Here is a 27,058-nt window from a genome sequence, read left to right on the forward strand (position 1 = left end):
CCTGCATTGCTGACTGAAAAGAAGTGAAACTCCTCCATGGAAAAATCTATACAGAATATAAGATAGGTTTTGAAAAGTAGTCATTGTGGGCAATAACAGTGTAAGTTTGGTGAGAGAGACAGAGAGGGAGACACAGAGAGAGAAATACAGCAAAAACTTAATATACAGTTAAATAGAATGTGAAATGTTTTTCAAATTTTTGGGACTTTTAAGCTATTATTCAAATGGCTCAGTTAGTACATTGAGATCCCTATATATCATGTAAAAAGATAAGCCTGTGCTTGTTAGTCTCCACATGGCCAGCCAATCTAGCCAATTAGAATTGATTCAGTTACTGCTGGAGACCCTGTCTCCAAAACAAGGGGAAGAGCAATTGAACAATTCACCCGACATTGGTCTGCCCCCGTGACACCTACATACATACAAGTTCACACACACATGCACACAGACACATAGACACATAACACACACATGCACACACACATACACACCCCAAAAGGCTATTAGCTGTGTTTATTAAACTAGAAATTGAGATTCTAATACAGGGGCTGCAGATGTAGCTAAGCAGAAGAGTGCTGGCCCAACGTGCTCAAGCCCATGGCTTTGATCCTCCACACCATTAATGACATTACATTTATTTCTAACCATTAATATTATGTATTTTTTGCTGCTTAAACAACTTCAGATATTAGCTGTGTGGAAACACGCAAGCCTGAACCGACATAATAAAGATTCAGTGTTACCCACAGGAAATTTTGATTTTAAGGGTGTACATATGAAGGAGCCTGACAGCTGGGATCTTTTTCAGCCTCCACAGATGACAGTGCAGCTGAGAAGAAAGGAGGAACCCTCCATGCAGGCCTCATCGTTGGAATCCTCATCTTGATCCTCATTATAGCAGCGGCCGTTCTGGTGACAGTTTATATGTATCACCACCCAACATCAGCAGCCAGCATCTTCTTCATTGAGGTAAGCGCCACATTCAGTCATGAGGGCCATGCTGGTGGATGGGCTATGTGAGCTAGCAACCACCACCTGGATTTAATGCTTGGCCCATGATTTGTCGTGTGAGGCTGGCTGATCTAACACTCACTGCACCCTCGAACATCCATGCTGATAGATTAGTTTCAGATGATGAGGTCAGACGTCTTATCTCTGAAGCTCTTGAACGAATAAGCCAGCTTCCCTTTAGAGACCTAAGAGAAAATAAAAACCATGCTTTCCAGTGCTCTTATACAAAATATGTTAACCAGCTGTTCTCCCAGTCCTGGGAAGAAACCCAGCCTAGGCTGGAGATGGAGGACTTAACTTAATAAATTATCAATTGAAATTTGGTTCTCTATATATAATACAATAAAGTAGGTCTGTTCTCAAAAAACTCATAAAAGATATCAAAAATACAACTTCCACTGCAAAACAACAGATACAAAAATAAGATATTATGTGGTACTTCCATTTTTGTATAACATGTATATAGTTATTCGTTTCAGTATAAATGCATACCAATTTATTCACAGTAAGATTCATTTGATGCTGTTGTGTTCTATACAGAATGTAGATTTAGCTCCAGTGCCAGAAGGAACATGGAGAATGTACAGGGACCATGGCCAAGAGGGAGGGTCTAGAAGGCTAGGGTAAGGAGCCTCAGAACCACTAGATACAATTGAACTAACCAGTTCTCCTTCAAGGTAGGATTTTGTAAGAGCATTCCTCTTCCAACATCAGATAATACTGAAATACTAGAGAGGAATCTGCCCTTGCAGATTTTCAGATGTGTGAGAATTGAATTTGAATTCACTGCACAATATGTGGGAAATCAGCTTGGAATCCTGTTCACTTGTTGAGTGAGAGATTATAATGCTTTCTCAACAACAAAGTGAGAATTACTATTGACCTTTATAATTGGGATGACTGAGTAGAGAATTAGATAATTATGTCAAAGTCATAAGTGGCTCTCTTTTATCTATAGAAAAAATGTGGTCTCCTTATGTGGCTGTGCAAGGCATTTGCAATCCAGATTTTATCCATTATTTCCATCTTTCTCACATGGCTCTCCAGCCTGGAGTAGGAATTACCATCATATTTCACTGTTATCTTCTCCAGATACTCTCTGAATGTCTCATATCCTACCTCTGTAGAAATTCCTCATTCTATTTCTTTCATCAACAAAGCTGTCTCTTTCCACCTCCATTCTTAAATTCAGGTGTCCAGCATCCTTCAATGGCATATACCCTATACATTCATCTCCCTGAAAGAACATGTGGAATTGATTTTTTTTTCTTTAACCCATATTTCTCATTGACATTTATCTTTCTGTTTTGCATTAGTGCTCAATCTGTGCATTATTATTTTACCCTAGAAGACTCATAAATTTCTTAAAATCTAGGTTATGTAACCCAAGACTCTTTCAATGGACAGGTGTGTTATCAATATTTTCTGGAAGAAAAATAGAAAATGTCCAAAATTTCATTTGAGGCAGACTCCAGCAGGGCATCCTCATTTCGCCTCATAGTTGTTGGACATGCATTCTGTCTTGCACTTAGTTAAGAAGCTGATAAGTTGCTTTAATGTGTCTGGTTTTCCTGGAAGAATGCAGACCTCTTCCCCAAGGTTAGGAATGCATTCCTTAAAGAGCTGACAAGTGACAAGCTCCAAGTCTCGGTTGACCAGCCAGGAATCAGGCTGCCACCACCGCCTGAAGCCAACACGTGTTTGAAGCTTTTAGTACACTGTAGTTTATTTTCTGACATTATGAAAAAAGAGGATGCTGTAAAATAAGCGATGCTGGAGGAGTTGGCAGCATGGTGCCTGCTGTGGGTGTGCAGGATATGCTTGAAGCAAATTCATAGCAACACTAGAATGGTAGGCTATAAAATCTGGGGGTAGACTATTTGTGTAGTTTGCCTTATCTTGATTAATAACCAGAGCCTATAATCCTAACTGTGTATGCAATATTTCTATAGCCACACATACTTATAAACTATTAGGGTTAAGAGGAATTTTATGGTCCATTGAATCCTATACCCTCATACAATAGGAAAAGACTGTACATTGGGCCAAACAGTTTTCCCAAGAGCAACCATAGTTTCACCAAAAACTCACTTTTCCCCATATAATAGAAGGTGAATCAGTCTGGAAGTTCTATGCCTATTATTTTTCCTGATGAAAATGAATTTAGATATTTATCTCACATAAAACAAAATTAGCTATAATATAGACTATGTACATAACTAAAACCCAAACTCTTATAATTAAATACAATAGTTTTATCACTTTTAAGAAATTTTGCTGTTATTTACACAGTGAATGTGTGTGCATGCATGTGTGTGTGTGTCTGTCTGTCTGTGTGTGTGTCCATGGACATCAGGAGCTATAGGCAGTTTTGAGCTGCTAAATGTGGGTGCTAGGAACTGAACATCTTTTCCCACTAAGGCCAGACCAGGCCATCCTCTGCTGTATATGTTGGGGGCCTCGAACCAGCTTGCAAATGCTGCACAGTGTCTGAGAGATCTCAGGGGTGGGGGTTAGTTGAGACTGCTGGTCTTCCTCTGGGATTGCCCTGATTATTTAGAAATTTCATCTAATGTACCCAAATCACACTTCCCAGTCCTCCCAAGTCCACTCCCCAAATTTTGTAACCTCCCCATAATGCCCCCCCCCCACCAAGTAGAAGAATGAAACAAAAAAAAGGCTCCAATTTCTGTTGGCCACATACTCAATGAAGTATGGTCAAACTCTCAATGGCTAGCCTCTTCAAGAAAACTGAGTCCTTCATTGCCTGCACACCTATCAGAAGCCATCAATTGTGGGGAACTACACTTGAACATCCTTACCACAAATCAGCATTCTCTTCGATGGCTTCCTGTCTGGGTTCTAATCTCTGTCTTTTTCCATTTTGTTTAGTTAATTGCCAGAATCTGCTTAAATCATTACCTCCAAGTCAACACATTCTGGTCATGCAGCTAACAGTAGGTAGTCAGAGGGTATTTGTAACTATACCATTATTAAAGTTAACCAATGTTTTCAAAACCAAGCTAACAGATCCATTATGATCAACGAGACATGTGATTCTGAAAATGTTTAATTATTAATTAAATTAGCATTTTGGCACCAATGGTTGAACATAGTAGAATTGCTTATGTTACATTTCATGTTTGTTGATACAGTGCTATCTCTTTGTTAAAATATATTGATGTGCTTTGTCATCATGAAAGTGATACCACTTATTGAAAATTAGGACAGTATAAAGGAAAAAATAGAAAGCCATTTACAGTAGTGACATACAGAAATAATACCATTACTATTTTATTCAATTTACTTCTTTATGTAACTTAATATTTACAGACTTAGTGACACTGTAATTTTACTGCAGTATAAACCAACAATCTGACTTAGCACCATCTATTTTATTATTAAGTCTTTGAATGGGCTATCAAGGATTTTAATCAAAAGTTATTCTGTAGCTATGCATTGATTACGTTATTCAGACAAGAAGTAATTTAAAAAGGAGAAGAGCCTAATATATACCAAAACATTTTTATGATGTCTTCTAAGTTCCCTATAGATGCCAAAACTGATGACCACAAACCTAATAGCTTAAAGCAGCTCAGAGATTATCTTACAGTGTAAGACGTCAGAAGGCCAAAGTCAGCCTCACCAAGTCAAGGCATTGGCAGGGCTATGTCCTCGTAATTGCTTCAGGGAGAATCTTTTCCCAGCTATTTTAACTTCTGGAGGATACCTGTGTTCCTTGGCTCCTGGCCTTTATTTCTGTCATTTCACAATCAGTTTCAAACACCACAGCTAACTCTGACCCTGTTGCCTCCTTTAAGGCCTATCGTGATTCCATTTGACCCACTTAACTAACTAACTAACTAACTAACTAATAACAGCTTCTGCATCCCATGATCTGCAGTGTTCCTTAGCTCATAGAAGGTAGCACTGATGGGTTTTCCAGTTCATAATGTGGACATCTTTAGGGACTGTTTGTCAACCACAGATTTAATCAAATATAAGGTAAGTTGCACACTATCAATTAAACTATTTTGAATTTTTGTTTGTGGTTCTAATAAAATAGACTAATTTTTAGTAATTTGGTCAAAGTTCAATGCTGTCAAAGATATCACTCAGTAGGTACTGCTATAGATTTCACAGTGAAATATTAACATGAATAGTTATAGATTTATTTTTTTATTACACAGGCTAAATGTAGTGACTTCCTATGTGCACAAACCAAAAACTCATACATCTAATCTCTCACTTTAGAATGTCTCTCCCCAAGTTAACTGTCTTATTTAGTACTTTTATAATTAACCCCTTTGTGACCATATATGGTAAGGAAGAGATCCTCCTCCATTGCCTCATTTAGTACTAATGGAGACATATGACCTAGGATAATCTTTAGCTCCTGACATAAGGACGCTGAAGCATCGATCTTAAAAGACTTACTCAACATCTCTCATGTACTCCATGAGAGTCAGAATTTGAACACAGATGTTTCACTTTCAGAAATCAAACCTTTAACCACTGGACTGGACTGCTTGCTGATTCTCTCTGCTAAGGATTTTTCTTCACTGTCTTATAAGTAGCAATATTGTGCAATGCTCTCTTAAATGTAGTGTAATCATATCTTAATATGCTATATCTTTATAATAGATTTGCCAAAGTAGAATCATCGGAAAGAATTAAACAGTTTAAAGACTTAATAAATCATGCCGAAACCACTGCCCAGATGTGTGTAGTCATTCATGAAATTATCATTATTTTCTATTCTGAATGATGATAAAAATGACAGAGACTGTTTGTTATCTATGTATTTTGTTCTTGCAGAAAATATGTACTGGTTTTTACATATTTTGTAGGCACAGATATTTCTCATCATATGATATTTACAAGGACTGGCTTTAAACATCTTGTTTGTAGGAAGGAAATGAGGTGATAAAGAAAGCCATCAGTCCATAAACTGTGGACAGAGGAGCGGATCCATGGTTTATATGTATGTCTTCACATACAGGAGCTCCAGCCTCCTCTCCCATCCTTCTATTTAGCCAAGAAGATAGTCTCTTTCTCACTAACTTATTTCCTATAATTTTCCATTATCCTCTGAATATTTAGGACCAACTATTTTCTTGGACTTGTATACTAGATAGCTCATATTTTTTATATTGGTCTGGCTATATTGTTGCTTTCCAAAAGATATCTGATTTTGATCAAAATCTGATATGTCCATATATGCTTTAAAGTCCTTTTTAAAATGCAGTTTATTATCTTCAAACAAACTGGCAGAGTCAAATATTCACATAAAAATGCATTTTAAATTTTAAAATTTTTAAAATAAAACTGGTACCTCTTTGGGTAAGTTAGCATTCCAAAGGTTCCTTATTAAATTTAATGACTGCTGAATATTTCTAGGCATAAATTCTGTAGTTCATTAAAAATTCCAATAAACATAAATAATAGAAAACTCAAAATTGACAAGAAAATAAATAAATCTAGGCATGGGGAAAGAAAACATCATTATATAATGAAAATCATACAAAATAGACAAAATAGACATTTTCTACTTTAAAAAACTCTAATATTTGGACCTGGAGAGGTATCTCAGTGGTTAAGATGACTTGATAACTCTTCTAGGAGACTCAAATTCAGATTTTAGCACCTACACTGCAACTCACACTTGGCTGTGATTCCAGCTCCAAGAGATGTGACAATTTCTAGTGCACACACACACAAACACACATACACACACACACACACACTGAATTTAGAATATCTCATTGATAATTTAAGTAATCACAAATTATTGAACAGCATTTTACTGTGCTGCACTAATAGGCTAACATGGGATTACATCTCGGGATTATAAGAATATCTCAGTTTAGAACTTGAGGTAAGCATAATTGCCATTATCATAAGAATTTTCATGGAACTATTGGCATGTGTTGATAAAATAAAGTAACACTGACTAAAATGTATAAGTAAAACACATCGATAGCCTAAACAGTTAACTTCTCTAAAGGGAGAAACGACTCTACCATTCTTAAATCATGCATTCTGGCTTGATTTAGAAATTGAAAATAATTTCACAATAAAACTTAAACACCAAGTCGAAATGTTTATCTTGCACTTTGAAAATCTATTCATTCGTGGAGAACCAACCTATCTGCTTTATGTGGAAGTATCCAGGATATTTTGATAAACAAAATAATAGAATCTTAAAGGAAAAAGAAACTCCAACTGCATGCAAGTAGAAGATTTTGTGACTTCCCCCAATGAAAGCACATGATTTCCCAAGTGGTCACATCAAGTGCCTTTCATGCAGAGCTCTATATTAAAAACCTACAGAGACTTTGCCTTTTACTCTTTAGTAAATGTGTTTATGGGGATATAGAAAATAATAGCATAGTTATCAATGTTAACATCACAGAGGCGATTCTTATTTCTTATAACAGTTATACTTATTGGTACTCTGATTATGTCATTATAGTTACTATGAAACCCAGATAAATACAAAGGATCAGAAGCTTCAGTGCCTAAAGCATCCATGAGAAGTGTGACTCAACTTCACAGTCTAATCCTGTGGAGAAAAAGAGACTAGATAGTACAGCCTTTTGCTCAGGCTGTGTGGCAGCTGGATGCAAAGCTGTCACTCCAGTTCAGGACTCCTCAGCCCGGTGGGCAGTTTCTACCACACAATTGTCCTTTGAGCCAATGAACACTCTGTTGGTTACCTATCCCAAAAAAATATTTGTGAATAACAAGGACTCATGGAGAATATGAAGTGAACACAGGCAGCTGTGGCCCTCAACTTTTCCTGGCAGTCTGCAGTGCCACCAGGAGGGAAGCCAGAGACTCAGGGCCCAGCTGCTGCTGCGTGGGAGGAAAACATATTTACCAAGCTCTTCATTTCACTCACTCTGCAGCTGCTCTGTGAGGTGATGGGAAGACGTGATCATTAGCAAACCCATATAGTGAACAGAGAAAGACATTCCAGTGGACCAGAAATCTTCCTTTATCTTGAAGTGGTAAATGTCTTACAACTGAATTTTGCCTTTAAGGTATTTCTTACTTCAGTCATTAAGAAAACTCAAGAAGGGAAATGAGAGTCTGAAATAAATTACTTCTTGTTTCTATTCTTAGAGGAGGTAAAAGATGATATTCAGTTCTCATGAGTTTCTGCAAGGGAGGTAAGACATCAAAGCTAGTTGAAATACTGTTACACTTTTGTTGAAGAAGAAGCAACATTACCAGGTGGTAGTTTACAGAGCTTTAACAAAATGTAACCAGAGGGGACTTGAGAGGTGGCTCAGCTCACTCACTGAATGCTCTTTCAGAGGTCCTGAGTTCAATTCCCAGCAACCACATGATGGCTCACAACCATCTGTTATAGGATCTGATGCCCTTTCCCGGTGTGTCTGAAGACAACTACCGTGGTGTACTCATATACATAGAATAAATAAATCATTAAACAACAAATAAACAACAAAAACGTAAGCAGAATAGTTTACAAAATGTTACTTCAAAATAAGAGGACCAGCAAGAGGGCTCTATGGGTAAAGGGGCTTGCTGACAAACCCAAAAACCTGAGATCTATTCCATTACCTAACATGTAGGACAGACTTAGTCTCCTAAATGGCCCCCTGACCTCCCCATATACACTGTAAAATAACACTAAAAAAAAAAAAAAGAGAGAGACACTATTCAGATGACTATGATTCTAATAGGCTAAAATTTTAACATGTCCATCACTACATAGTTTGGGACATTATGTAGAGTTATAGTGATTACTTTTTAAATACAGTCATCAAAATAAGATTCATTTAGTAGCTGTCATCTTTCATTTACTTTGATGGTTGGTGTATGTTCACTTAAATTCCCAAAACTAAAATAGTGTTTCTAATTTAATGAAATAATTACTTTATATCACTGATAAGAATTACTAAAAATACTGAATAAAATATCTTGTACTTGTATTTCATTGAACTTCCTACTAATTTTCTTAATTACTATTTCCTAACATATTATTTTAATGACCTGTTAGCCACAACGATTTTCCCTATCCAACTGCCTATGCTCTCTTAGAAAGAAAGAGAAAAGAAAGAAAAAAAGAAAGAAAGAAACCCCCAGAGTAAGTGTACTAGAAAAAGTGATTACTGTAGTCAAACAATGCATCATATCATTTTACTAATTATTTTTGTGTGTGATTAGTGCAATTACCATTAAACCTAAAACAGATAAAATGTGTGCTAGCATGTTAATTTCATTCAACGTTACACAAATTTTAAAATGTCAAAATATTCTGATCATTTCAAAAGTTCTATTTTTGTCCTAGTCTGGCTGGGAGACTCCTCATGACATTTTAAAATAGTGTAAGCTCATAGGCTTGATAGTCTAAATGTTTTTAATCAGGTTGTTCCCTAGTTGTGTGATTAAAACATAGACTAAAGAACACAAGTACTTTAGGGTAGAAACTAGCTCTCCTTTTACCATCCCTGTAGTCAAAGCTTCTGAGAACCAAGTTTGCCAGGTTTCTTTCTCTTGATTTAGAAACACATCGGTGCTCCCAACAGGATTAACTTTATAACAGCAGTTTCTTGAGGGACTTGGCCTGTCTTACCATTGAAGCAAGAGGCACTAACTCACATTTGATTTTACTAGAACATTTATGACCACAGTAGCATTGTCTTGTCTGTTGGCCAAGTCACTGGGTAGTACTGAACCAGCTTGCTTCCAAATCCACTGCAAATTACTTTTCTTTTGAGTAAATTGCCTGTCTGATAACAAATTATTCCTCAATTAAATACTTGTGCCCATTAAGAGCCCTCAGAAGGCAGTTAGAAGATTCTTTCAATGACTCTGTAAGCTGGATACTAAGCTGAATTGTGGTCTTTACAGAGGATGTGGAATGGCGTTAATTCAAGAGCCCTGTGAATGATAAAAATAGAGTTTTCATTTGCCTGTCTGAAAAATATTTTTAATCAATTCTTTTGAATACTCACTGTTTCCACAGTGAGACCTGGAATTGTGTTACAAATAGAGAGACTGAGACTCTAAAAGTTAAGCAATCTGAAAAATCCCCAGTTCTTTAGTGGTAAGGAAAGGGACCTCTTGATTATAGAACGAGAAAGAAAAGGCTCAGAAGTAACTACAAAAGATGGAATCCATGCAACCCAGTAATCAATTTTTCTAGTACGAGAATTGGAAATATCAGAAGACAAAGATTTTAGGACAGAGAGTGAGGGGTTGGGTGCAGGTTGGCGTTGAGTTTATAACCAAATTTCTTTTAACAGAAACAACAACAACAAAAAGGGAAGAAATGAAGGTAGGACCAGCTGAAATGACAAGAAATAATAAAATGTGGGAGAATATATCATCAGTCTGCATAAGAAAGGTTGAAAATGAAGAGTTCAGAAGCAGTATAAAATGCTGATGGCATGTCACAGAAGAAGGGAGGAAGCTAGGCCTGGTGGCAGGAGGATCTCAAATGTGAGATCACTGTAGGATAAGTAAAAGAATTAAAGGGATGGGGAAGAAGACGATGGGGAAAAGGGAAGGCAAGAAAGAATGAGTGCCTCAAAGTGTTTGCAAAGGAGAAAGTGATAACATCACCTGCTAGCTGAGGCAAGAATATTGAACAGAAAACAAGTATTCAAGAGAGAAAGATCTTTCAGATAAGAAGAAAGCATAAATTCTAAGTAAAAATAGGTGGTATTGTACAGAATTGGTGGATAGCTATAGATGAATTTTGGAACTGAATGGATGGTTACTGGAGGAACTCTGAGAATGCCACAAGCAAGTGATAGTTTAAGCACTGATGTTCTAACTGAAATTAGACTAATGTTCATTGAGGTTGGAATAACAGGGTATGTGACGCTTTCTGCAATAGCTGAAGAGCCTTAGAATCTGGAAGCCAAAAATGTAATAGCTAAGAAATTTTGATAAAGATGATGAAGGTTTATCTAGAATTGCTTGTCAGGTAGATGAGAAAGCTACTTATGAATTGATTGAAAATGCTCCAATGCTGAGAGAGTGTGTGGTAGAGACTGGGTAAATGGCAGAGACTAATGATGGTCAATGTTGTCCCAAAGGATATAAGGCAGTACAGGTTTATGGCACCCTAGGATCCTCAGGTGACCGAATGCTTTGAGGCGAAGTTGTATGAGGGGTAATGAGCAGTGGAGAAGGGGTTGGTTGAATAAATTCAAAATACTCTGGAGGAAACCTTGAGATAAAAAAGGTTACTAAAGTTATTTAAAGGGACAAGCAAATTACACAAAAGCGGGGGCTGACAGTTTCTGGAGACCAGAAATATGCCCCCAAGTAGTTAGTAAGGGTGGGTGGCTCATCAATGGTGAGCTTCCTTCTGGCTGCTCTTTGTATTGTATTCATTCTGTTTATGAAACTATCTTTATTGAGTCAACTTCAAATGAAAGGCTTTTCCTTGAAACTCATAGCATATGCTGAATGTTTTCAGTATGTATTTGATCTTATACACTTTCAGTTCTTGCCACTGTGGTTTGGGAAAACACTACTCATTAACGTTTCTGTAAGTTTTTACATGCATAAGAATGACTTTCCATAAACACAGTCTATATGCTTTTAGTTTAGCAGTGTGTTTCAAATGGATGTGTGAAGAAAATGGTAACTTCATTGGCTGACTGAATGGATTCATTGATGGTCACTAAGTTAAGGCATTAAGGAGTCTGGTAATGAATGAGAGAGTCATGAAAATAGCATATCATTCAAGAATATAGAGTCTATACAATAGAGTAAATTTTCTGCATATTAATACCTACATTCATTATGAGTCTCCCTGTCTGTGCCATTTTGTTTTTATTGTAGACTAAGGTTTGGGTCCAGGTACAGGTCCTAAGAGAAAGCTTTTTCTGTTTAAAAGGGGGCATTTCTGGGAAAAATTTAAAATAAGATTAACTTTTAAATGACAAAATATATGCCAGAAATTCTAAACTGTAGTAGGAAAAAATATTTTTTGCTGGAAAAACTTTACCAAACTAATTACTAAACAATAGAATCTGCCACTATTGGGTTTTCCTAACACAATGTTGATATAAACATCATCTTAGCATAGTTTCATTATTTGTCTGTGAGTAAATGGACTGCTACATGGATGCTTATCCTGGAATACCCAGTTGTATCTTTGGCTCATAACTCTGTGACAAGCATCCATTTAGAGAGCAGGTTTGGTGTACTTAGGATCCTCCTTACTTGTTTTAAGCACAGAGTTATCTTCAGCACATGAGATAATACCTTGTACATTTGCATAAAATTTGTAGACTTGAAATGAAACCTGTTGGCCTCACAGTTGTGTGTATGAGAATACAAGACTCACGGCAGTTGATTTAGTTGTTACAGGACAAATAACCCTCTGAGTTTGGTGGAGCTCACTTACTTGGCAACATTCTTTCATGTTCCTGAATCAGCAGGCATGTACATTTCAAGGTACACATTCAGTTATTTTTTTCAAAATTTTAGACTTTATTTTGATCTTCAATATGCCAGTATAAGTACATATTAAAGGTATAATGCTTATGTAAAAATAATGATTGAATTCTCCAAATACAAGAAAATGCATCACTTTAAACTAATTTATTAATCTCCTCAATATATTATAATAGGGAACAATAGGATAAAAATACATAGAAAGGAATCAAACAAATGCAGACACACACATTGCTTTCTTTGTATACAGTATTTTTCCACATGTGAGTTTAAAAATCTGGCAGGATTTGCACAGAGAGGAATTTAATCCCACAGAGACATTTAAAAATCAACTAAGTTTCATAATTGTCAAAAGCTAAAATTGGATTTTACCAGGAATATGTTGAAAACCACCAATGAATCTTTTTATTTATTTATTTACATTTCAGATGACATCCCCTTTTTCCATTTCCCTCCCTAAAAACTCCCTATGCTATCCCCCCTCCTGTTTTGCTTTTGTACCATTTTAATTACCTGCATTTATTAAGGTCAGTTCTAGATTGAAAAACTAGCAATACAATAGATGCAAATAGCCAAGAAACAAGCAAGACAACAGACACAAATAGTCAAAAAACAAGCAACAATAAAGTTTCGTGAGCACTCTTATAATCATTGTTCCTAAGGGCTTATCAGGATGACCAAAGTATCTGAGCCTACTTCTCTGGTCCTTGCCCAATGTCATTTTCATGTCTGAAGATTGCTTCCTTGTTCTAGCCTTAGATTTAGATTCCTGCCTGAAATTACTTCTTTGTTCTAGCCTAAGATTTAGATTCCTACCTGAAATTACTTCTTTGTTCAAGCCTAATGTCAGATTCCTGCCTGAAACCCATTTCCTTGTCCTTGGCCAATGTCATATACCTTTGAAGCAACCCATTTCCTTGTTCTTGACCCATGTCAGATTCATGCCAAGCACCCCCAAAAGCTCTCTGCCTCTCCTCCTTTTTTTAATTTCATAAACAAGACTGAGCCTATCTTAGGTCATTCTGACAAGAATGCCTTCCTTACCCATCATAAAATATGCATTATCAAAGGCAATGTACTTTTGTCTTAGGTTGGTAAGGCTCTGTTCAGACTCTTACCTGTCCTTTGCTTGCCAGCCTGTTTATTTAATAACTCTGTCTGGGGGTCTATTTTCAGGTCCAAGCCATGTACTTGCCTGCCAACATGTTGATGTTCTTAAAGATAAGCTTTAACATGATGGGCAGGAATAAATATATTCCCAGGACAAAAGGGGCTAACATGATTAAGATATATATGCCTTGAAGCTTGACCAAAATAGAAATACTGACTGCAGGCCACAGGTAATTTTATCAGCAGTATCTGATGCATCAACACTTAGCAGAGCAGCATTTTTTAAATTCATAAGCTCCTTATGCAAAGTTAAAACATCCAGAGAGGTGTTAGAATTATGCCAAACATCCTGCAAGTGTCTTTAAACTTTTTTATAATTATAATGACTGCCCCTGTAAATTTCAGAATTAACATGAATCCAATGGCATTTGGCATGACACTGGAGATTGCTCCTTAATTTTAAACTCTGACCATCCTTCCAATAATTTGAATAGGATAAAGAGCAACAATCCATTGTTCCAAATGCCTATCTAAATCCTCTTGTATATCAACACATTAGTAACATTTTTTTCCTAAATGATTGCTTACCTATACCCCAGATGGGACAAGCTGCCTTGCCTCAAGATTTTAGACCTTGTGGAACAGAGAATTAAAAAGAGAAGCAATAATATTTCTTGTAATTTTCTTAAAAGTTACCAGTTATTCGGACTCAATCATGGACTGGTCTAGAAATCAATCCAATATTGGAAATAACAGTTTTCATTTGGAAGGCTGGTTATGGACATTTTCAGAGACATATTTGGAAGTTAGCTGCAGTTCTCTGTGATGTTATGCTAGCAAGTGATAAAGTTGGAACCAGATCTGGATTTCAGACAAGTGTTAAGGCTCTTTTAATTGTCAAGTTAAAATTACTTTTGTCTCTTCTACAATATTTAATGTAAGTTGCATTGATTATAAATTTTCTAATTGTGTTAGTGTGTTGAAACCTGGCATGTCTGTTACAGAGGTCTATCAATCAGCTTTTGTTTTATTGCCCTGAATATCACAGAACCTTGGTATTCAGAAAAAAGTTTGCAAGTACTGAAAGAAGTGAGTCAGGCTTTAAGCAGAAGAAAGAGGGTAGTAGGCTTGATTATTGCTGGTATAACAGCTTTAATTACATTAATTGCTAGCACCACTGCTTCTGAAATTGCTTTGACACAAGTTAAGACAGCTACTTTTGTTAATCACATTCAGTTTTCTATGCTCTTATTTTATGTGACAATCTTTTCTAGTTTGACTTGTCAATTTGACTTACACAACCTAGAGTCATGTGACAAAATCCTATACTAAGGAGCTGCATAAATCAGATTGAATATATCTCTCTTGATTGTTAATTAAGAGAGGAGGGACCACCCAACTGGAGGTGGCACCATTCATAGGTAGGTAGTCCTGGACTCTATAAGGGAGTTAACTAAACGTTAACTTAGAAGCAGCATTTCTCTCTGGTTTCTCCTTCAAGTTGCTATCTTGAGTTGCTGCTCTGTCCCCCTGCCCCCTCAGTGATGAACTTTTCCATCACCTATATCACTTTTTGTTAACATATTTTATTATTGCAACAAAAAAGAACCTGGAAAAGTAATTTTATTTTATTTTTGATTTTTCATATTAGTCAATGTCCTTCTGAGATCATTACTAGAAGGAATATTAGGCCAGAAGTGTCATAAAAAATAATCCACTCCAAGTTTCAACTGTCTTTGGTAATCCACTGCAGTAGACATTTCAGAGTTGAACAGCACTTGTCACTTTAGCCTTAGGATATCTAGAGAGAACAGGAAAAAAAAAAAAAAAAAAAAAACATGTATCCACAGAAGCTACCACAGTGTTTCCAGAGTACACAAGAGAGATTGATAAAACACAAGGAAATATCCAAAATAGCACAGCAGGGTAAGAAGTGACTTCTAATCTGCACATGGGCATCTGGACCATTTTCCTAGACATAAACAGAAATGGATGGTTTGTGTAAGTAAAGATGATAAATTAAGAGGCACTCTGGACTGAGGAAATCCCCCAGATAGTTTCAAAGAAGCAAATGACAGATGGGATGAAGAACAGTAAGAAGATAGTGGGAAGTGTTCAAGCTCACCAATCATTGGCTCTCTGGGGAACATTTATCAAATGTGTTTGCCTGAGCCCTGCTTGTGAGTGTGTAAGTGAGGTCATCGGGGCCTCTCAATATCAGTTATGTTTTGACTTTCACCTCTCAAAGTGATTTCACTTTCAGTCTGCTTGGAAACCACTTCACAGTGAAAGAAAATAAGACACTAAGTGCTTGAGACGTAGGAGTTGAAAGCATTCCTCCTCACATTGAATGTCTGAATTCAGAATGAGCAGGCTAAGCAATTAAGAGCACTTGCTACTTTTGCAAGCTTTGTTCTCAGCACCCATGCCAGGCAGATCACAGCTCTCTGGATACTTTAACTCCTTGGGGGATGTGACACTCTCTTTTGGCCTTTGAAGAAAAACACACACACACACACACACACACACACACACACTCATGCACACGCACAGGCACAGAGACAGAAAGACAGAGGCAGAAAAACAGGGGAAGAATTTTAAATAAAAATAAATATTAATTGAAAAGTCTATTTAATTTAGTAGCCAGTGGAAACTCATTTTCTTTATACTTTGAATACATTAGCTTTAAAGGAAAAAAATCATGCTACATGATTTTGTCATTGTTAATGCATTTCTCTGGATGCTCTCATTTGTATCTGTACTAGTCATGCTTACTGCTAGTATTTCTAGATCATCTAGAGAATAGTTCTAGAAGACAACTTCCAAATAATGAAAAACTAAAGTAAAAAAAGCAGGAAATATATAAAACATTGAGAAATCAAATCATGTAGGTATTGATCTATTGCTGGAAATTCATGGCCATTTCTAGAAAATTACTGTAAGATACTCTTCCCCCTTCCCCCCTACCCCCCCAGGAAAGAAAAACCTATAATCCATGAGGCAGAGACACTGCCTCAAACAGAAGTCTTGTATTTTAATTTGATGGCAAGTTTCACTGGCTAGAACTCAGGGCCAGTATTTTTATACAGCTACATTGCCAAATAAAATACAGGACACTTAAACATATTTGAATTTCAAACAAAATTGAGTCCGTTTTTTGTTTAAGTTTGTGGGATTAAACATAGTTCGAAAAGTGACTTGTTTGTCTGAAATTCAAAGTTAACTGGTGTATTTTATAATTGTTTGTTATGTCTTGAAACTTCAGCCTTGTAACTTGCTAAGCCAAGAAATACTCAACACAGAGTAAGGGAAATAGTGAACTGAACGACTATGTTTCAAGGTATGAAAAACAAAAATATACCCTTCCTTTTCCCAGTCAACGTTTATCAAAGGTAAATGTTAAAGAGCCAATTTGGCAGCCAAAAAAAAAAAGTGTGTTTAGTTTCCTGGTATGTCTGTGTCCTGTACACAGGTACACAGGGTTAAAGTTCATATTCCTCCCCTTGTGCTGAAACAGTGTTCTGGTTTTAAATTACCTTCCAGAATCATGACCCTTGATCTTTAGGCCTCACAGTGGAATAGCAGTGGGAGATGATTAGGAATGCAGAGTCCTAGGCCTCTTACACCTGCAAAGGAGCTCCTTTGAGTTAAGCAGGCTCATAATGAGGCATGAACACTTAAATACAAAGCTTGCAAACATGATTAATGAAAGAAATCATAAAAATATTTTTAACTTAAAATAGAAGAAAAAAAAAAAAAAAGAAATCAGCTGTTGGCTCCTTAGAGACCAGTGAGCAACAGGTGAGGTTGTACTACTTAAAAGAGACTATGGTGTTATAAGTTTTTAAGAGAATATTCAACACCTCTTTCCATCAGTTGCTGGGTGAGGCATCTCTATGATAGTTATGCTAGGCTCCTCTCAGCATGTATAGCAGAACATTATTAATAGTGTCAGGGGTGGTGTGCATCATGGCACAGGTCTCAAGCCGGACCTGTCACTGATTCACCATTCCCTCAATTTCTGCTCTATCTTTACCCCTGCGCATCTTTGAGGCAGGACAAATGGTAGGTAGAAGGTTTTGTGGTATATGCATTGGACTGACCTAGAAACTCTGCAGATATGTAATTAATTGATTACAGCAGTTGTGCACCTTGGTCTTTATGTGGGACTCCTCACAGCAGGAGCAGGGGCTGTCTCTGACTCTGTTGCCTGCCTTTGGGACCCTTTTCCCCTACTGGACTGCCTTTTCTAACCTCAATAAAAGAAGCTCCAGTCTTACTGCAACTTGATAAGCAAGTTGATATCCATGGGAGGGTCTACTTTTCTACAGAGAGAGGAAGGAGGAGTGGACCAGAGGAGGTAAAGAGGGGAAGGACTGGGAAAAGCAAAGGGAGGGGAAACTTAATTAAAAACATTGAAAGTTTTTAAGAGGAGAGTAGGTAGAAACCTCTTGGTTCTTCAGTTCCTTTCATTTTCCAGATGAGGAAACATAACAAAGGACCCACTTCCTTTACCTAAGCCTTGTGTTTGGGAGTGACTCCAACCACTTTCCACTTCCGGTGCTCACAGAGGAAAGCAATAGGAAATACAAAGACCTCAGCTTGCTGCTTATCAAGGACTGCTGTTCATGCAGTTGTCTTCTGTCTGGGCCGTGAATTTCACTTTTACCCTTTTCTTCAACATAAGTGCTGATTATGTTGGGTTGTGGGGTCCTGCGCCTGCCCTGTCACATGGCTAGGGCTGCTGGGGGTCGGGGTGTAGCTCGGGGAGGCAGGTAGCAGAAAGTTTGACTGCACTCACCACACAGCTGTGGGCTATGTGAAGCTGCAGGGACACCACTCTGAGCTGAGAGAGCGCAGTCTGAGGTCCCAGGTACAGCCGAAGCTGGCTCATGGATTCCCCCCCCACCTCACCCCCACCCCCACCCCCGACCCCCCACCCCCACCCCGGCTTGCAGGGTGGCCAGGGACCATCTGGTTCTCAGGCTCTTGGGCACCAGATGCTTGAGAACGAAGTAGGGGCCCATAGACTGGACTGGTCCACAGCCGAAGAAGAGATGGGGAGAGCGCTCTGGCTGGGTCCCACCAGGATGAGAGGTCTTGGCTTATTGCGGCAGTAGGCTTCCTTGGGTTGTGGCTAGGAACACAGAGAGGTCTTCTGCAGGAGATTAGACTTTTCTCTGGGTGGGCCTGAGGTTAAATACGGTTTTCAGGGAGGAGTGTTTGGGAAGGAAAACTTAATTGGCCTTTAGGTATCTTATTAATATGGAGATCTGTCTTAAGGCTACCTGGCCTGTGGAGGGGTTAGGAGTGTTGCCCTTATGTGACTGAAGCACACAAATCTATGGAGGCCTTATGTCAGGAGCCTGGAGTCTTGGGGAGTGACAAAACGCCTCCTGTCCCTCAGGGTCACCTGGGTTTCCAGCCTGTGCTCTACCAGAAATCAGGCTTCCTTTCACAGTCCTACAGATTATATCCTTTACAGGACTATTTAAGCCCAGAGAGCTCTGTCTGTGTCCTCTGTGCATCTGAGAAAAGGTCTCCAGGCACTGTTTTGTGCACACTGCTAGCTGAGAGTACCCCACAGGTTTGTTTGTAGATATTTCAACTAATTATCACGCCATGGACCATTGAGACAGATTTGGACGACTGTTCAATTAATAGTAGTGAAAGAGTAATTAAGGAGCATTCTGCCTACCTGACTTACCCCAGTGCCCACAAATCACTGTGAACATTTTCTTCTGAATGTAATTAATCACATAACTTCTTGGAAAGGAAATGAAAGGTCACCCACGCATTGTACCCCACAGTGTCTTGGGGTATTATGTGCATGTTCTCTGTAATAGATTCACACTACATTCTGGTTTGAATGTGGGGGTTGCAACATGTATTCTGCTTTACCAGCATGTGACCCTGTTGTATCTGCTAGTTCCCACATCACTTTGAATTGGCCATTCTTAAAAGACAATAGATTTGGCAATGTCTGGGTCTCAAGGAAGAAGTTGAAAAGATCTCTTTCCTGTATGGCTGATTCTATCTCGTCAGACTTGTGAGTTCACTGTGGGACCAAATCAATGCCCAGACCTCTAGTCTCCTCCATCCATGCCCTCCTCAGCCCATTGGACAGAAGTTTCACACCACAGCACCAACACTAAGGACTTTTCTGAGATCAATGCTTACTCATCTAGTTAAAGTCATAGTTAACTATCATCTTCCTCTAAGTGGAGCAGCTGCAGACACAGAAAAACAACACCAGTGAAGACTAATGAATGTGATTTCCCTATATATTGGATTTCTATACTAAACCAAGGCAGGAGGGATGATAATTCAATAATCACAATACAGAGGTATTATTATTATTTTCTTTACACAGACTTTAAGTAATTCAAGAAGTCAAGAATAAAGATCTTTGATTATTGAAGGCGCCATTAGATACAAGTTTAAAGATAGGAAAAAAAGATCCAAAGACATCACATGACTGAGTCATCACAGTGTGGTTTTGGAATGACATTGCCTATGTCTTTGTGAAGGTCTTATAAAGGACAGCAGATTTCTGGCATTTTTTTTTCACTCTCCTTTGGCTTTTTTAGTTATGAGACAGAGGCATCAAAGAAACTGTGAAAGAACAGAAAAAAATTAAAAAGTAGAACAAATTTCTTCCATTCCAAAGAGACTGATTCAGTTCATGCATATCCCACACATGCTGGAAGTGATAGCATAAGGTTTTCTGCCATTTCATTCATGAAGCAATTTTTTTTATGGTGTGGAATCTTCCTTTTGTGACATTCTGTCAATGTTACAAATATATTTATCAAACATTTAGGTTTTCAGTTTACAGTATTTAACTTGTATATATTCTAACATATTACTATGAGAAATGCCATTTCTTTTATATAAGATTTTAAGTTTTGTACAAATGAACAATATCTTAGATAATTTTTGGTTGCTATGTATCTATTTTACTCATCCTTACTAATGAGATGTAGGTGGGTGTCCAGCAACTAGACGAGCAAATCATGTGTGACATGGGACCTCAAGGGAATCCAAGTTGTCATTAATTCTTTCTGGCTTTGTTTATAAAATGAGAGATAATAAATCAAGGGAAATAATATTTAAGGATATGTAAAAATTTTTCTGAAAATAACCTGGGAAGAATCCCTGAGTGAGCACACTGGCCCAGCATGTGCACGGCCCCAGATTCATTCTCAGGCACTAGGATATAAAAACAAAATAATAACTTCCAAAAAGATGGCCTTATATGTAGGAGACATGCAGCTTGGTCTTTATGTGGGTCCTCAATAACTGGAGTAGGGGCTGTATCTTACTCTGTTGCCTGCCTGTAGATCCTTTTCCCTTAACTGGGCTGCCTTGTCTGGCCTTAGTGGTAGAGGTTGTCCCTAGTTCTTCAGTAATGTGATGTTCCAGTGTGGGTTGGTAGCCAAGGGGCATCCCAACTTCTCAGAAGAGAAGGAGAGGGGGAAAGTGGAATGTTCTGTGTGAGGCAGGAATTGGGGATGGGGTCTGTGATCAGGATGTAAAGTGAATGAATGAATGAATGAATGAATAAATAAATAAATAAATAAATGGAAAAGAAAAATAAGGTGAAAGTAAAAGCATGTCCACAAGTGTTGGCTGAGGTCTGTTTAAACTATTGAATTTTAAGAAGTAATTCCAACTGTGGGCAAAATTGACTTTATGAGTAGATAGATTTCATTTTCATCTCAGCTGTCTTTTCCTAGTTTTGCTAGTTCATAGGATATGCAAATTAATACAAGGCATAAAACCATACTTAGGAGAGTGTGCTGGTAGTATGCAGCTTTCATGGGGGCCATCCTCAGTAGGCTTGTCACCTGTACATCTTAAGTTACGAGAATTATTTTGTGGGGCGACCCTTGCCAGCTGTACCCAGGGGCCATTAAGTTCTTTTCCCTTTAACAAGAGTACAAATGAAGGAGAGAATGAACAATGCTGTTTGCCTGGGGAAGCCATGGCTTTAGAGGACCCAGTTATGAAGCTATGGCGAACATAAAGAGTAGGCCACAAGGCATATACTCTTTTCCCTAAACTACGTAGTAGTCACAAGTTACAGTACCCACCTCCAGAGAGACGCAGTATGTGCCTGTCAAAAGTGATCTTCAGGCCCACTGCAGGTGCTGCTCCCTGTGGTAGTTTTAATGTCTTCTTTGGGGTAGCGAGGAACATCCAGTGTCACTTACCTCATGAGCTTTAGTCCGCTAATAAATGTCAAACTTTCTGACTGCATAGCGTTATGGCGGCAATGTATAATATTATTAATAATCAGAATATAATTACCTCAACTGGCATTTTTCCAGAACATAAAACTAATACTCATTCCTGCTTGATGTGAAATACTTCCCTCACAGCCATTAATCACTGACGTTGGCATGTCATTAGCAAATCTAGCAAGAGCAAGATACCAAGTGTCACTATATGAACACTGATATTTAACCTCTTTTGCATTAGAAGGCTTTACGTAGGAATAAAATTCCGTCAATATTTATTGCCTTATTTACGCCAAAATTGCAGGCACTTTGATAAATGGAGTAATCACTTTTAATGTCACTATGGCTATGAAATGCATTTTACTGTCTTCTCTGTCTGTAGCTTAATAATTCATTTCAGCACATCTATTTCAAAATCACACTGGGTTTATTTGATAGACAGAGTGCTGGAGAGAAAGGCTCCTCTTGTCAATACAAATAGCCTGTGTTTTAGAATTAGTGTCTGCTATTCAATATTAACATGATAGGCTTAAGTTTGATCACAACCTTCGGTGATGGGTCCTATTTTTAAGGTTTGACACCTTTAATGTTTGGACATAAAAGTCATAAATAAATATGCTTAGTTTAATAAATGATTTCTCAAGTCTGAACAACATTTCCTCTATCTGAAAGGAAACCTAACAGCTAATTGAAACCAACACATAGGAATGGTTGGAGAATTTTATGGCCGTACTTTTTAGAAAATTAATGACAAAGGAAGTGATATTGGTATTGACTTGTAGAAAGAAAGTCATACATCAGGGTTACATGTGGAAGTTCGCATCTTTAATCCCAGCACTCAGAAGACAAAGGTAGCCATTTCACAAGTTCCAAGCTAGCCTGAGCTACATGGAAGATTCTGCTCACACACACACAAAACCTGGAGTTTTGTTGTTGTTGGTTTTTTTTTTTCCATTTTTTTAAACAAATTTTAAGGGACTGGAGAGATGGCTTATCATAAGAAAACATATTGTTTTTATAAAGGACCCAGGTTTGATCCCCAGAACCCATATCAGGTAACTCTCAACCTCCTATAACTTCACTTTCAGAACTTCAGATAGACTCTTCTGGCCTCTGTGGTCACCTGCATTTAAGTGCTGCACATAAGCTCATGTGGGCACATATATAGATTCAGAAATATGTAAATAGATATTAAATCATCATTTATTTTATCATATGTGGCACTTTTCAGACATGAAGCACTCATTAAACCTTGCCTTTCAGAAACTTACAATTACCCTGGAGTAGGTGTAGCCAATAGGCCGCTATCTGGGTAGAACCAAAATGGAGACTCAAGACTCAAGGGACCTTGCAGAGGATAACATATCAGTTCTAGTGGGGCTTATTGTAGTAGGTCACTTCATATAATGCAATAAGAAGTCAACCCTAGAATAAGTAAGAAAATATCCTTGGGCTTAAACTTCAGATTCTCCTGTCTTCAAGTCCCTGAAGCTAAGATTACAAGGAATGTGCCATCTATGTGTAATATACATGATGCTGAGAATTGAAACCTGGAATTTAAGTATGGCAAGCATTCCACCAATAGAACCTGGTTAACATGTATCTATTGATAAGTGCTCATTGAGATGCTTATCATTTCTGTGTTTTTCTGTTTTAGAGACGCCCAAGCAGATGGCCAGCAATGAAGTTTCGAAGAGGATCAGGACATCCTGCCTATGCGGAAGTTGAACCAGTTGGAGAGAAAGAAGGTTTTATTGTATCAGAGCAGTGCTAAAATTTTAGGACAGAGCAGCACCAGTACTGGCTTACAGGTGTTAAGACTAAAACTTTGCTTATGCGTTTAAGACAAACAGACACACACCCACAACCACACACACAAAAGAGCCCTAAACTGCTGTAGACAGAAGGGCAACGAGATTTCTGGACAAGCCCAGCCCAGGGACATTGAAAGGAAAACTCAGACTTGTACAAGACACCATGTACACTGAATAAAGGATTCCCTAGCGGGATGACATCCATGGTTCACAAGGAACATCTCCTGTGGACTTGCCAGGAGTGTGACAAGATGACGATGCTTTTGGTTTAGGTGCAGGGTTGCAAAGGGATCAAGGAAAAAAAAAATATGATAATAAATAAAGCTTTAGTTCACACGGGATCTACACCATTGGTTCAAATGTTCTTCTCTGACGTCTCAAAGATAATCATGTTCCAAAGCCTGAACACTTTCACTGGAAAAGAGCAGTGGTGAATGTTTCAAGATTGCAGGGAACAATAGCTCACACAAGAGCAAAGCCAAACACAAATGGAAGTTTTTCTATCTTTTCCAAACCAACTGTCGGCAAGAGGATTTTATGTTTTGCTCTAGATGCTGTTCTCCAAACAAGTTCATTACTTTGCAGGATGAATCTTTCACCTGCTCAGAAGTTCAAACTATGCCTGCCTCTTCCTTGGTAATGAATACCCTTTCTGTGAGCTGTGACACAATCTCCAAATGTTAAGCTAAGGACCAGAGAGGAGGGAGTAGCCAGTGAGGTTTTCCATTCTCTCACTGAAGAATAAAGTGAGATCTGCTTTCTAAGGTGCTGCTTCCTCTCCCACCTGGAGTTCTTTGAAGCCTCATTTGCTCTTGGCTGATGAAAACAGACAGAAACAAGAGGAAGATTCGTGAGATCATTTTTGTGAGACAAATACCTTAACTTTTTTTTTTTTAAGTTCACCATATCTGTATGAAAAATCTATTTCATTGTGAATCCCTGTCTAAGAAGCCATTTAAGTCATCATATCCCTGGTGATAGGGGGAAAAAAAGAATGAGATAACCCTGCTGAATCACACAGTAATTTTCTTTAAAGCACATAGTAGTTACATAAATATAGATATAAATATATTTTGTTTATAACTAACACAAGGCAGGCTCTTGTGGCTCTAAAGAGTGTATTTTGTCATCAAGACAAAACAAATGCAAGATGCATCACTGGTTCCTTCCATAACATTGTAAAATAATCCTCAATATTTTTATGTTACTTCCAGAAGTGGTCCATTTAGCTGCAGCATGTAGCATTTTGCTTCCTCTTGCATCCCCTCCTATACCAACCTCTCCCTCCTTGATTCAAAGAACCAGTTGTAAATGTCCCTCCAGTGGAGTTTTCGTTTGTACTCTGGTTGCAATCCAATTTTTTTTTGGGGGGGAGGGGGAGATTTCCCATAAGTAAAGAAAGAAAAGGTACCAGTCAAGGAGAAAAGAGCTTAATTTAAACCATATCCGTAAACATGAGTTCAGGTACTGTGGCATACAATTCTACAAATGGTTTGCCCTTTACAATTTTCACATTATGTGCCAAGGAAAGTCCTGGTTCTTATAAGGTAAAGCATTCAGCATTTGCAGATTCAGGATTCACAAAGCAAATATTCTTACCAGTAACACCTGACAGTTTACAATCTGGATACAATGTCTACACTGGACAGCTGACTGTCACGTTATCATCTGCCATAAGCAAGGCTTCTTTTCTGTCACATGTATTTTGCTTTACACTTTATACTTGCAAAGACTTCAAGTATGTGACAATGGTAACTTTTCCCTAACCTTAGTTTAAAATGTCAGGAAAGAAAGACAAGAGGAATAACATGATTGCTGGATGTGATGACAATCTGTGCCCCAGCTATGCTCATGTTATATGGCAACATCTCAGCTTATTCTTGCAGGTACAGTTTTGGTGAGAAAGCAATAACCAAATGACTTGCCAATGTAATTGGTGCAATTGGTATTCTACAGATATATATGGTACACATAGACGACTTCCTTTTAGGGCAAGATGAGGATGCTTTCATGTACTTTGGCAATAATTATGGCTTCCAATTGTAATGGATTGGCAGCTGCCTAGATATCTTTGCATATATTTTTTACTCCTTGCATAATTCCTTCCTAAGCAGTAATGTTAACCTTATATCCTTCAAAGTGCATTTTCCAGTTCACACTTAAAATAATTGATAGTTCTCTTAAATGAGTGCACAAGACCCTCTAAATTATTCAGTATACCAAAGCACCAAGTAACAGAAGAAAAATTGGAAGCAAAAAGGATGCTAACTTATGTGGAAATGTTCAAAATAATTGAGAAAGAATAAGACGTTCTGCTTTGCATGATTCCACAAGGAGTAAGAGGAAATATTGGGAAAATCTCTTCCTGTTATGAAATTCTAGTTCTGTTTGTGCTTCTGGTTTGTTCTTGACTTCTGTTTTCTTTAGAGGAAGGGCATAGAGGATTTCAAAAAACTTCAAAAAGGAGCCCAGTGCCATGGACTTCCACTGAATTATGCATTACAAAGGGTAGACACAAGCACCGGGTTAGTCAACATTCTGAGAGAATGAAGAAAGATTGGCAATGGTGTTTTTATGAGAAAAATGACAATGGGATGCATACAACCTTAAAGGAAATCAGAAGATGGTATTACAAAGGAACTTACATATGTCACCTTAATTATTTGTAAGAGCAATAATCAGTGATCAGAGTTACCCATCAACCAACAAGATTTTACAGGCCACTTATTGACATGTTTGTGAATGATTGAGACCTTATGGGACAACAACAAATAGAGAATGGTTAAAGGCTAAGGACAACTGAGCACAAATATTTTTATGGTAAGGTTTTTAGGGTATATAGTAGGCTCTCAAATATATGCTCTAGAGTGGCGCTCTCTCTTATTATTTCCACTGGCCAGTTATTGGTAATGATCTTTAAATAAAATAAATATACATTCAGTTGTCTGGTCACATTTTGCATGACCCATAGCCACACATGGCTCATGGCTACCACTGTGGGCTACACACAATACTTCTATCATTGCAGAAAGTTTTACTGTAACATACTATAATGTTTCAATTGAACAATTTTCTTTTGAAGGAGATAATGGAAAGAAGGAAGGAAGAAAGGAAGGAGGGAGGGAGGAAGGGAGGGAGGGAGGGAGGGAGGAAGGAAGGAAGGAAGGATTGATATTTGATAGCTCTTAGGTACATTCAAACAATTATTTTTTGTAATCTAAGAGATGCTTCATAAAGAAATGGTGAGAATACCAGTTGATATGGCTTTGTATTTTCATAGTGTTTCCATGGAAAAACTGCTTCAACTTCCATGAGTCTCAATTTTCACATTGGAAAACAAATTAAAAATATTTTCCTGTCTATTTTGCAATATTATTTTATGGACCAATTAATACAGATGTAAAAACTTTTGAAACCTTACAGCAAAATGAT

The 27,058-nt window shown here is 37.8% G+C and overlaps 1 protein-coding gene across 2 annotated transcripts in view; it reads left to right on the forward strand.

Annotated features, from left to right (window-relative positions):
• Positions 1–23,967, forward strand: part of Plxdc2 (plexin domain containing 2) — a 366,505-nt gene extending 342,538 nt beyond the window's left edge. For both annotated transcript variants that reach the window (XM_034510583.2, XM_034510585.2), the window contains exons 13-14: positions 809–969; positions 23,470–23,967. In XM_034510583.2, the coding sequence (XP_034366474.1) occupies positions 809–969; positions 23,470–23,586 (278 nt within the window). In that variant the 3' untranslated portion in view covers positions 23,587–23,967. The remainder of the gene's footprint in view (positions 1–808; positions 970–23,469) is intronic.
• Positions 23,968–27,058: the final 3,091 nt, after the last annotated feature.

This window comes from Arvicanthis niloticus, chromosome 8 (genome assembly GCF_011762505.2).
Source record: "Arvicanthis niloticus isolate mArvNil1 chromosome 8, mArvNil1.pat.X, whole genome shotgun sequence".
Taxonomy (NCBI): Eukaryota; Metazoa; Chordata; class Mammalia; order Rodentia; family Muridae; genus Arvicanthis; species Arvicanthis niloticus.